This window comes from Mustela putorius, unplaced genomic scaffold (genome assembly GCF_011764305.1).
Source record: "Mustela putorius furo isolate JIRA1106 unplaced genomic scaffold, ASM1176430v1.1 tig00000054_pilon_pilon_pilon, whole genome shotgun sequence".
NCBI classification, from domain to species: Eukaryota; Metazoa; Chordata; class Mammalia; order Carnivora; family Mustelidae; genus Mustela; species Mustela putorius.
Window position 1 is genome coordinate 848,315 of NW_025421262.1, and position 13,287 is coordinate 861,601.

Consider the following 13,287-nt stretch of genomic DNA (forward strand, 5'->3'; position numbering starts at 1 on the left):
TTAAAGGGCTTGGCAAATGCCTGACAGAAAGGAAAAGAGAAACCTTTCAGAGAGATCCCAGCGCCATACAACACACGTGCGACATGAATAAGAGTTATAAAATATTAATGTCATCTCTTTCTGTCCCTCCTTGAGCGAGTGGCTCAAACCCAGGTCCCTGTGCCTCACGAGCCCTGGCTTCCCCACCCCCTGCTGCTGCCACCCTGTTGTTTGGGGTCGGGGGAGGACTTGGAGATGAGGACAGACTCCCCTTCCGCCATTCCTCAGGGCAGTATGATAGCAGAGGAGGTGTTTACCTCAGGAGTATTGATGTGAATGGTGAGCCACCAAGAAAGCAGAATACTCAGTGTTTGTCTTGACTCCCAAACTTGGACTTTGAATTCTCTAGCAAGAGTTGTCACAAGCTTTGTTGGGAGAGAGGAGACATTTCCGAATCCCCAGCTTTCCCCTCTAGACGTCAAGGCCTCCCTCACGCAGCAGAGACAGCAGAAATAGCCTCCCCCTGCAAGGCAGGGGTCTCTGCTTTAGTCACTGATGATTCCGCCATGCCTACAAATGAGTCGAGCCCTCGTGGGTGCTTGCCATGCTCTGTGGGAAGCAGAGTAGTGGTGTTTTCTTTGGCGTAGATGGGCCAGGTGCTGGTCTGTGAGGGCATTTCCCTCCAGCGGTGAAGTTGATGTAGAAAGCCTTCCCTTCTAACTTTTTTATCAACATGGACGGGACTGGAAGAGATGATGCTGAGTGAAATAAGTCAAGCAGAGAGAGTCAATTATCATATGGTTTCACTTATTTGTGGAGCATATCAAATAGCATGGAGGACATGGGGAGTTAGAGAGGAGAAGGGAGTTGAGGGAAATTGGAGGGGGAAATGAGCCATGAGAGACTGTGGACTCTGAGAAACTATCTGAGGGTTTTGGAAGGGCTGGGGGTGGGAGGTTGGGTGAGCCTGGTGGTGGGTATTATGGAGGGCACAGATTGCATGGAGCACTGGGTGTGGTGCATAAACAATGAATTCTGGAACACTGAAAAGAAATTTTAAAAATAAATAAAAATTTTAAAAGAAAGAAAGAAAGCCTTCCTCCTCAGACAATAGAGAACGGGGAAGGGCTGGGAGGGTCCTCACTTGTCTGCAGAGGTGGGCAGGTGAGCTGGGAGCACTAGGGGAGGGGAGGATGGTGGGTTGCTGCAGTGGGCGCAGGGGGCCCTACAGGGGTTTGCTCTGGCTGCAGGCCCACCAGCCTCCCCTCTGCCCCACCCAGTGCTAAAGCAGGTGGTCACAGAATGCAGCAGAATCCCCTCACTGCCCTGGAGTCCTGGAGCTGGGGGGTGCTGCAGGAGAAATTTCTGGATCAGGGAAGCCAGGTGACAAAAGGGAAGTTTTAAAGCCTGAACTGAACCATGTGCATTTCAATTGCTACCGCACGGGATGGTTCTTTTGCCACTTCCCTTCACCAAGGTGGCCAGGCCACAGGCCCTCCTGATAAGCAAATAACAAGGTCTAGGAGCAGGTTTATAACTATCATACTTTCGAAGTAGCGATATAAGCATAAATGATATTTTGAGAAGCCCTTCATGGCTGAATGGGTTGAGAAAATGTCTATTTTGGGGACAAAATCACACATTTTTGAGGGAAATGCTGAATGTCCGTTCAAAGACTAAGAAAAATAAAATGGTTATGTTCCCCTCTTTCTGCTCCCAGGGACCCCAGGTGAAGAGCCCCATCCCCGAGGGCGGGTGACTGCCTTCCAGAGGATCTACTCAGAACCTCTGGTTTTCAAAGCAGCCAGATTTGCCCTTTGGGAAGACAGGCAGCAGTGGGAAGAGCTACGAAGTGACAGGCGGCAGGAGGGGAGCAGCTCGTCAGAGGGGACCTAGGACTCGGCATCAGGACACCAGGTGTAGATTCCTTGGGCACTGCGCAGACCTACTGATTCAAATGCCCCATGTCAGTCCTGGGAATCTGCATTTTAAACAGAAGCCCCCGTGATTGATTTTCACCAATATCCTAGGATTTCCCTGGTGCCTTGTCCCGACCAGGGACTCAAGGTAGAGGGAAAGCGCCCTGGGAACGCTCCTCACATCTCCCGGGGCAGGTGGCGGCATGGCCCGGAGGTGAGCTGGCAGCTCCCGGCCCCTCCAGGGCCCCTCCGTGTGTAAGTGATGCCTGAAACGTGAGGCCACACTACCTCTTTGCTGGGGAACCTGAGCAGAGGAGTGTGTGGACGGATTGAAGGGCTGGGAACTCCCCGCCTCTTGCCCGCCTCTCTCCCAACCTTCCCCCTCCTCGGGTTCAGTCTCTAATAAGCCTAGGAGCCCTGGCAGCTGGCGGGGCCCAGAAAGAGAGCCCAGCCACCATGAGGGAGGAAAGGCATCCCCGGTTGAAGGTGTGTGTAGAGCAGCAAGCCGTGTGAGCAGTGCCGAGAGCCCAGCTGACCATGAGCCGCCAGCTGAAGGGCGGGGGGGAGGAAGGTGAGTGGTCCTCATCTCTGAGGGAAGCACCCACGGGGTTCCTGGGCAGCAGCTGGGGACCAGGCAAAGCAGAGGGGGACTCTCGAGGCACAAGGACCGGGCTTGAGTCCAGGGCCTGCCACTTGCTCACTGAGTGACCCCAATCTGCTTACCCAGCCTCTCTTGGCCTCAGGGCCCATGTTGGGGTTGAGTGGCGGTGACCCTCAGAGTGCACCAGGGTCTTCAGCCTCCTGCTCTCTTGGATAAAATCACCTTTCCTCAGCAATCCCTGCAGCAGACTTGTCTGTCTGTCTGTCTGTCTGGGGCAGCAGGATGTGGGACGTTCTGACCTCATGTCTGCTGCGGGGTGTCAGAGCTACGTCAGGACTGGGGATGCTGGTTAGTAAAACAGTCAGGGTGAGGTCCTGGTCTGAGGCAGCAGCCCCCAGCTGAGGGTTCCCACTGTGAAACAAGGGTGACCCAGGCAGGGGGACTCCCAGAGGTCAACCACCCCTCACGCGCCATCTCTTCCAGCAGATGGTGGAGCCAGAGGACGGGCGAGGAGTGGCTCTCCGGGCACAGGTGAGGCGGGATGGTGCTTGAGGCGGTGTGTGTGTGAGATGGGGTGGTGTATTCCCGGTCCAGCCACCTTCCAGAGTTCTCTTCCATCCTCCTTCTTCTCTCCCTTCTTCTGTCCCTCCCTCCCTCACATGTAAGGAGCCCTGGGGGCGGGTGCTTCAACCTGAGGGGGAGGCCCAGAGAGGGCCTGCCCACAGCCCAGAGTTAGCGACACTGAGTTGAGCCTCGGGAAGCAGTGACCATTCATCAGCCTGGGGGGGCAGGGAAGCTGGTAGGGCCAGGACTCACCCTCAGGCCACAGGACTCCAGACGGCACACTCTTCACCTCCACAAAGCACCGGCAGGAGTGGGGCTAGGCCACCTTCCCATTGGGAATGTGGCCACGGCTCTTCTGTGAGGCAGAGAGGGATTTACCTCTCTGAGGTAAAGTGGGGAGACCCCAGACAGTTGGGCCCACCTGCTCCAGGAGGAGCTAGAGGAAGTCATATGCAGGAGACAAGACCCTCCACTGCCATGAGGTAGGCAGAAGCCATACCCACAGGTCAGGCCATCCTACACTTCAAGTCCTGAGACAGGATGGAGATAGGACGCCATTTTCTCCTTCTTGACTCACAGGCGGGGCCTGCACACCTGCCAGTAAGTGAGGAAGCAGACTCTCAGGAAAGAATGGACTTCTGAGTTGGGTGTGAAAGAGAGTCCCCCTGGACAATTCCGAGGGGGAGGGACTTGTCCAGCCCCCACTCAGGCACACTGAGGTATGTGGGGGAGCTGACGAGGATCAGCCCTCCTCTGCCAAGCCCTTCCCTGTTGTCATCCACTGCTCCCCCACTGCCAGGGGCCTGAGTCCCTGCTGAGGCAGGTCTGTGACCGAGGGGGAGATCCAGGGGCAAGACTGGTGGAAAAGCCAGGATCCTGGGCAGGAAGAAGTCCCACAGGGAGGCACCACTGGTATCTCAATACCCCTTCCTACCCCCAGAGCTGCCCCTCAGCCATGTCTGTCCTCCCCACCGCACCCACCATCCCGTCATTCTTTCCCTCCAGACATGGGGATGAGCATTCAAAAATGTGCCTGAGTGTGACTGGATGAGAAAACCCTTCCTCATGGGAGGGTTGGTGCTCTTGGTGACAGTTGTCTAGACATAGGACTCTCAGATCTGGTTCTCCACATTCCATTCTCCTTGTAGTCCTCCAGTTGCTGTCCCTTCTGGACCCAACCTCGCTCCCCTCTGCCCCAGCCAAAGACGCTACTCTTGGGGGGGGGGGTCACCTGTGGGCACATGGTCCTTTAAGCAGGACTGAAATGGAAAGTCATTCTGCCTAAAATACAAACCTTTTCTTCCTGAAATATGCCACTCACAGCCCCACCCTTAAAGAAAGAAGAATTTTCATTTAGGGGTCCAGATGGTCAAGGAATACAGCAAAGTTAAATATTGGGAATCCATTAAATGAACTGAAACCCAATTACATAAAGATTTCCATTTTAAATCTCCTCTGAAGTCACCTCTGAGGGGACCTGATAGTGTATTCCTTCAGCTTATGGTCTACAAGGAGAAAAAAAAAAAAAGTCTGAGAATACAAAGTTATTTTCTCAAAATAATTACAATTTATTATTCTACTAGTTGACAAAAAGGGTCAGAACTCTTCCTCCTTTCAGATCATTTGCTAAATGTACTTAACAGTTTAAAATCACCAAGTTGGAGGGTGAGCCAGATCCACTGGGCCTTCCAGCTTCTCCTCAGCCTATTTTCACCTTAGGTCATGTGCGTACGCATGAGGAGGCCTATGACGTGTGAGGGAGAGTGTGCTGGGCTTGGAGGTCTTCCTAATGGAGCAGCTGCTTTTCTGGCTCCTAAATTATTCATTACATGGAGTCCATGGAAAACTGGCTGCAAAGAAAAAAACTAAAAAAGTAGCTCATTTTCTGTTGCTCTCTAAGTTCGATATGAATTGCGTTCAGATGGGAAATAAGATTAAAACGGAAATCACAGCCTATAAAAAATGCATGAACCCCCAACTTCTACCTACAGTGTTTGAAAGAACGCCTGGTACAGCTCATTACCAAAAAGAAGACCATTTGTTAGCTGATTGAGAACACACAGTGCTCAGAAGAAGACGCAGACAGATGTTGACATTCTTACCCAGTTCCTCCAAGCAATATGGTGCCAGTAGTGTATGCGGGCCTAGGAGATCCTTCTCCTTCACCTCTTGCACACACTCTTTGCTCTTCTGTCCTCTCTCTCAATTCTAGAACTTTCCTAGGGGTCACGGCAGCAGGGACACACACTTTCTCACACTTGCTCCTGGGTCTTTGGAGGGAGTGGATTTGTTTCTGTCTCCATCCCTCCTCCAAGATGGGGGCTGAAGCCTTCCAGAGCCATAGGGAATGAGTTCTCATTATATTCAAATAATCCTGCTTTACATTTTCTGACTCAGACCAGGGCTGGTGTGGGCCAAGAAAACCTGTCCCCGCCTCCCCACCCCCCACCCCACCACACACACACAGACACACACACACACAATCACCTCTCTTTCCATCCATAAACAGCACTCACTGCTTTTCAATGTGCTTGCGACCAGTTAGCTCAAGCAATAATTGCCCCAATTAGAACCGAGCCCCAGAGATTGTTAATGGTGGACTCAGACCCTTGCCTGAGGTTTTTTTTGTGCATTCACAGTGGGTGAAGCAGCCACAGCAAACACACTTGCACTTGTGGGGGCCGGAGGGGGTCGTTTTTCTGCAGTGACTGGGAACTGGTGTCCGTGTTCCATGACAGCCTTTGCCATGTTGTTAGCATGATCCTTGGGTGCAGACCACATCCTGCAAAACAGGCTGTACTATCACCCCCTCACCCTCCAGATTTCAACCCAGCAGCCCCACCAGTATAGCTCTCTGGACGACCTCCCCTTAACACACTCCCCATCCCCAGCTACCGGATCCCACTTGAGACTCAGGTCTGCATTGTTCACCCCTATCTCCGACCTCTTGCATTTCCACTGGGGCCCCTCAGTCCCCTGTTTCCTCTGCCTAGAATCCCCTCACCCTTCTAGCACCACCCTCCTCCCCTTCTTCTCTTGGCAAACTCCTGTTCATCTTCAGCAATCAGAGTAAACATCTGTTCCAATTATACCCTGTCCCACTCTCTCTGTATTCCCATGGCTTTTTTTTCATCCACCATTTGTTCCCCTTTTTTTTTTTTAAAGATTTTATTTATTTATTTGATAGACAGAGATCACAAGTAGGTAGAGAGGCAGGCAGGGAGAGAGAAGAGAAAGCAGGCTCCCTACTGAGCAAAGAGCCCAATGTGGGGCTCGATCCCAGGACCCTGGGATCATGACCTTAGCTGAAGGCAGAGGCTTTAAACCACTGAGCCACCCAGGTGCCCCTGTTCCCTTTTTTTAAAAAAACAAAAATATGTTTATCTGAGTTATTGTCAAAAACTGGCTTCCTAAGTATCACCAACCCTTCTTATCGATAATACAAAGCTGCCTTGTTGCTTACAGCAGGAAAGGTCTCAGAAAGGGGAAGGTAGGGTCGGAATTTCTTGAGAATCGAGAGTTTGATTTAAGGCAGGACTTCCAAAGTGAGGGGCTTGACTGGGATGGGGTAAGAATTAGCATACAACAGTCCACAATAAACAGCAAGGCCAGGGTTTTGAGTCAAAGCACTCAAGGAAACTTAGGGTGCAAATTGTCTGTGATGCTTTCCTTTGAAGAGCTTTGGGGAAGTCTTTGGGGAGATCCTGCAATGACCAGTCAAACCACTTGTCTGGGCAGGAGACTCCTGGAAAAATAAAGTCATGCCAATGAAGATAGAGATACGGCACAAAGTCCATCTTAATGAAGACACGATGGTGTAGGTTGGGTTCTCCATGTCTGGGATGAATGTGGAATAGATAGTTTCAGTTCTCGGTTGGTCTTTGTGGTCATTATTTAGCCCAGACTGAAGAATGCCAATCCAGGTCTTCACCACTGTTTGAGGAATCCTAATTGAATGTCAGTTAGGATAACTGTTTGGAATTCCAGATTTCCGGGGGAAATTGTTTCAACCTGTGTGTGAAGTTTTCCAGTTCTTTCTTCTGGATGACCCTTTGCTGAATCATTTGGCACACAGCAGCTGTACAACAGCATTGAAAACCCAGGGGATCACCCATCTGAAAGCTGGTACACAGACAAATGCGAAGAGGATTATGACCGGACTTTTTGTGGTTCTGTTTTCTGGCAGGGGCCAAGAATGTCCAGACTAAATAAAAGAACAAAACTCCTGCCCAATCGGAAAAGTCCATAGAACCAAAGGCCGACGTAATCTAAAGCAGCTCTGTTCTAGGAGCACCTGACTGGCTCAGTGAGAGGAACCTGGGACTCTTGATCCCAGGGTCATGAGTTTAAGCCCCTACATTGGGTATAGTGATTACTTAAATAAGTAAAACTTGAAAAAATAAGGCAGCTCCATTCTAAGTCATCACCTGTCCAATTTCATAAACCTCTCAGGATATGTGTTCTTGATGGTATTGTCCACTTACCTGCTATTATCTTAATCACAACATAAAAGATTCACTTCACTCTCCAGACCTCTTGTAACATGCGGAAATGCAAGTCCTGAATTTCACAATTCTCCTAGAGTAGTTAGGGAATCAGGGCACAATTTTTCTTCTTCCATTAAACTGTCTACTTATCCTGTTTTCCTAAAGGACAAACTAATGGGCCAAAATAGATCCTGGGAGATGTCACAGGCTATCCTGAGAATAGGTATTAACATATTAATGTTAATTAATTAGTTATTATTAATTATTACTTTTTACCAAAGTAATAATTTCCTGTCTGACTTGTGAGTAACTGTAGACTTCTGTACCAGATCCAATACCAGTCATTGGGGACCACAGAGTGATCTGGTTTTGGTCAAAATACTCCTTTGCAAAGGAGTATTGTGAAGTAACGCTGTAATCTTTTGGCACTGTTCATCAAGAGTAGTTTGGGGTAGTGAATTTTCTAGTATGGAAATCATTAAGTGGGACTAAAGGAAAAGAAGAGTAACATGTCTACTTGTAGATCTGTGAAAGTGAGACGGTGTCCAAAAATATACCATAGGTTCCCTGATCTCCTCCCAAATTCTCTTTCAGTGAAAGTTCAAAGTTGTGACATCTCTATCAGTTTTTGACAAATACATCTCTGTATTTGAACAATACATCTCTGAAGTATTGCTTCAGAGAGTCAAGACCCTCATAGGAAGTGATGGGAGTTTTGGATTTCTCACCAGCTGGCCGGCTGTGGAATTTCTCATCTAATACATCGCCCAAAGGTGGAGTCCAGTTACTCAGGAAACCAACTGATTTCTTACAAGAAACTGGAACCAAAGAAAGCTAAATGGGAAATAAGTACTTTAGTCAGTTCATGAATGAATTGTAACTGGGTATTGGATTCATACCAAGGAGCGATTAAGGATGCAAACAGCAATATTAGAAATAGAGGCTTATTAGTAACACAATTAAAAATACCCTTAAGTAGGGGCACCTGGGTGGCTCAGTGGATTAAAGCCTCTGCCTTTGGCTCAGGTCATGATCCCAGGGTCCTGGGATTGAGCCCTGCATCAGGCTCTCTGCTCAACGGGGAGCCTGTTTCCCTTCCTCTCTCTCTGCCTGCCTTTCTGCCTACTTGTGATCTCTGTCTGTCAAATAAGTAAATAAAAACCTTCATTTAAAAAAAAAATAATAATCTTTAAAAAAATAAATAAATAACCTTAAGTTAATGCAGGACAGAATTAGGTTAAAGAATAGAAAACAGAGGAATACAGGTTACAAAGTGACAATCTATGGTCTTGTTCCAATGGATTTTGAGCACAGCTTTCTATATCCAAAGACTGTCTGCTTTAACCCTCAAACCAAGGTCACCAGTAGGGATGGATGGTCTTCCAGTAATTTGAGAATGGTGATGTCTTTTCAGTTGAAGGTTGTGAATCCAAGAATCAATCCCTTTGACAGTTATACTACTGTACTAGTTAGCAGTACCCACTAGAGTCCTTCCTGTCAGGGTTCCAAGACAGTCCAGTGGTTGAAGACAAAAACGGTGGTCTACAGTCGAGGTTTCAAGGAACTTTGAGGATACAACATGTAACATCCATAAGTGAAAGAGACTTTAAATGGCAATGGTAACTTATTACCGACAACTTTCAAAAGTGAAACGTTATTCATAGCAATAGTGAAACTGACAAGGAAATTTGTTCATTCCTATAGAATGCAAAACAAACGTTAATAAGGCAATCTGAAAGTTTTGGGCAAAATGTTTTTAGTGATTAAACATGTTTTTACAGACAAGGAACATTATCTCTGACTTACAAAGATGGTTTAACCTAGTCTAGTCTTTACAGAGAAAAATATCTTGAGGTATAATGTATAATTAGATAAAGACATATATGCAATATAACAAGAATATAACAAACATATAAGAAAAAGAGATCAAGAATATTAAGTAAAGAGATTCAGTGAGTCCAGAGTAGGTCCTAAGCATGTGTGGTTTTTTTTTTTTTTTTTTTTTTTTTTTTTTTTTTTTGAGAGAAAGAGTGAGCGAGGGGAGGGGCAGAGGGAGAGAGAGAGAGAGGTTCTCAAAGAGCCTTTATGCTCAGTGCAGAGGCTAACATGGGGCTCAATCCCAGGACCCCAAGATCATGACCTGAGCCAAAATCAAGAGTCAAACACTTAACTGACTGAGCCATCCAGGCTCCCCTTAGCATGTATATTTTAATAAAACTCCAGAGGTAAATCTGATCAGTATTTCCAGCTAAAAAGCACTGGCCTAAAAGATGCCAGATTCAAATTAAAGACTTGATACCAAGTAAACATTTTAAATGATAACTGAACTTTGATTATTACACTGTTGCCTAACATCAGGCAAAGCGCCTTCAGGACTCTGATTAATGGACTCTGTCATGGACAGCAAGAGCAATGACAAATTTCTAGGAACTGCCCACAGAGCATTCATTTGCTGAAATATTTAAACATTCGACCTAAACCAACTTAGCCTAGAAAAGGCTGAGCCTCTCTTCTGATTTGACAGCTCTTCTCATGAAACTCCAACAGTAACATCAAATAATCCTGATTGTTTCTGGCACCTCTCTTTTTCATAAGGTGGAAGAGGAAGATTTTGTGATTTTCCAGGACCTTCTGGGAATTCTCAAAGATAGTTTTAGACACAAAAGATATCCTAAAAGTTATTTTACTTCATTTTACACTTAGGAGTCAGTCTTGGAAAGAAGAAATCAAAAGTTGTCAAATATGAACACTTAAGATCATGGAGGGACACCTGGGTGGCTCCATCGGTTATACGTCTGCCTTTGGTTCAGGTCAGGCTCTCAGAGTCCTGGGAATGAGTCCTGCATTGGGCTCCTTGCTCAGAAGGGAGGCTGCTTCTCCCTCTGCCTTCTCTCCCCCTGCTTGTGCTCTCATTCTCTTTCTCTGTGTCAAATAAATGAATAAAACTTAAAAAAAAAAAAAGTAAAAAAAAAAAAAGATAGGATTGTGGGTGCCTTAGAAACAATATTTGGCTACTCGTTTGTTTTATAGGCCAGAATATAGTCTGTCTTGGTGAATGTTCCATGTGGGCTCAAGAAGAAGGTGTATTCTGCTGTGGTTGGATTAAGTGTTTTAGAAACATCAATTAGATACAGTTACTTGATGGTGCTGTTCCATTTAACTATGTCCTTATTGACTTTGTGCCTGCTGGATCTCTTAATTACTGACAGAGGGGGCTGGACTCTCAGCTGTAATCATGGATTTGCCCATTTCTCCCTGCAGTTCTACCAGTTTTCGATCTTCTGTTGTTAGGCGTATTCATATTAAGAAATGTAATGCCTGGGGCGCCTGGGTGACTCAGTGGGTTGAGCCTCTGCTTTAAGCTCAGGTCATGGTCTCAGGGTCCTGGAATGGAGCCCCGCATCAGGCTCTCTGTTCCGCAGCGGGCCTGCTTCCCTTCCTCTCTCTGTGCCTGCCTCTCTGCCTACTTGTGATCTCTCTCTGTCTGTGAAATAAATAAATAAAAATCTTAAAAAAAAAAAAAAAAGAAATGTTATGTCTTTCTGGAGAACTGATCTCTTTAACATTACGCAATGTGATGCTCTATGTTTTCTGTGATAATTTTCCCTGCTCTAAAATCTGCTTCGTCTGAAATTAGTACAGTTGCTCCAGCTTTCTTTTGGTTCGTGTTAGCATGGCATATTCTCCTCTGCCCTTTCCCTTGTAATCTGTATTTTTCTTCCTATTTAAAGTGGATTTCTTGTAGACAATTTCTTCTTGGGCCTTTTTTGCTATTGACTCTGACAATCTCTTTCTTTAACTGGTGTAGTTAGACTGTTGCTGTTAAAGTGATTGTTGATATAGTTGGGTTACTATTTGCCATGGTTGATGCTGTTTTCTAATCATTAACCTTGTTCTTTGTTCTATTTTTGTCTTCCACTCTCCTACCTCTTGTGGTTTTGACTGAGCATTTCATATGATTCCAGCTTTTTAGCATATCAGTTATAGTTCTTTTTTTTTTTCCACTTTTCTTAGTGGTTTCACTAGAGTTCGCAGTATCGGTTTACAATTAATCCAAGTCCACTTCCAAAGAACACCACGCCACTCCATGGGTAATGCAGGTGCATTATAACAGCGTGTTCCCAGTTCCTCCTCGATGGCCCTTGAACACCACTGCCATTCATTTCACTTTTCCATAAGCTATAGTCATCCAATACTTTGTTGCTAGCATTATTTTAAACAAACTCTTATCTATTGAATCAGTTAAGAATAAGATCTCAGGATGCCTGAGTGGCTCAGTCTGTTAAGCATCTGCCCTCCAGTCATGATCCAAGGGTCCTGTGATGAACTTCCACATCAGGCTCTGGGAGCAGCTGGGAGCTTGCTTCTCCCTCTGCCTCTCCCCCTGCTTGTGCTCTTTCTCTCTCACTGTCTCTTTCCGTCAAATAAATAAATAAATAAAAATCTTAAAAAAGAAGAAGAAGAAGTTCTCAGATCTCAGCTTAAAGGTTTCTTCCTTTTGGGGCACCGGGTGGCTCAGTTGGTCAAGCATCTGACATTTGATTTCAGCTCAGGTCATGATCTCAGGGTGGTGGGATCAAGCGCTGCCACATCCGGCATGGAGCCTGCTTAAGAGTCTCTCTCTCTACCTCTCCCTCTGTCCCTCACCCTCCTTGCTTGAAGTCGGGGTCAAGCCCACCCTTGTGCTTCTTGAATTATAGAACTGATCACATTGCCTCCCCATTAACTCAAATCATGCTGAGGGACAGAATCTTTTCAGTCTCATTTGCTGCTCTAGCATCCGTAGCATCTAATCAATGATCAATAAATGTTTTGGTTTGGGTGAGTGAATTAGCGAATAAAAGGCCTTTGAGTTCTTGGCCAGCTCAGTTGGCCAGGCAGCCTGGCACCTTGTCCATATGAATGTGTCACCAGTATCCTAGTTGAAACCCAGAAAGAGAACTTGGAGCAGTTTCTCCCTGAACCTCAATGCAAATCCCATTCACAAATCTAGCACGCTCCAGCTTCCATCACACTTGGACAGATGTTATCTAGATTGGATTTCCCTACCACACTTTGAGATAGGTGCCTGTGGACCGGTCGGGTTCCCTGGAAGCAGAGCCTGAGATAGGGATTCTTGAGCATCTAATTTTATCAAGGGTGGCTCTCCGGAGGTAAGAAGTGAGGGAAGTAGGGCTGAGAAGGACAAGAGAAGCAAGGATGTGGCCCAGGTGGAGTCTAGCCAAGGCCTGCTCCTGCAGGAAGCTCAAGAGTATGAATGAGCCACTGACTTGCCCAGCCTTGAGGCAGAGGACTGGATCTTGTGCCTCTGTATCAGTTAGTAATTAGCTACAGGCTGGCTCAAGGAGAGGAGTGAGCTGTAAATTTCCAGGCATTTTCCAGCAAGATGGTTCCCATCAACCAAGAAGGGAGAACCTGTGAGCTGTTAGAGCCACCCCACACAGCAGCTAGGGGAGGACGCAGTGGCCAGGTAATGGGAATCTGGGTAGACCACCACCGGCACTTACTAGATTACCTACAAGAAAGCTGACTCAGAAACAATAAGCAACCTGCCCAGAGTTACCCAGACAAAAACCATCAGAACCAGACATCAAGCCCAGACGTCCAGACTCTGAATCCCCAGATCCAGCCCACTTACCATGGACTAATTCTGGTTGTTGTTTGACAAGGTGGCTTGCTTCTAAGAGTATAAAATCTCAAGGGTCAGAGAAGCAGAGAGGAAAGGTCTCTGGGGCCA

General features: G+C 46.9%; 1 protein-coding gene across 1 annotated transcript in view; it reads left to right on the forward strand.

The window, feature by feature from the left end:
* Positions 1-2,435: 2,435 nt before the first annotated feature.
* The window catches only part of TMC2 (transmembrane channel like 2), a gene marked incomplete at its 3' end in the record, with an annotated part of 44,487 nt that continues 33,635 nt past the window's right edge, over positions 2,436-13,287 (forward strand). Inside the window, exon 1 of the mRNA XM_045080966.1 lies at positions 2,436-2,469. Within this exon, the coding sequence (XP_044936901.1) occupies positions 2,436-2,469 (34 nt within the window). The remainder of the gene's footprint in view (positions 2,470-13,287) is intronic.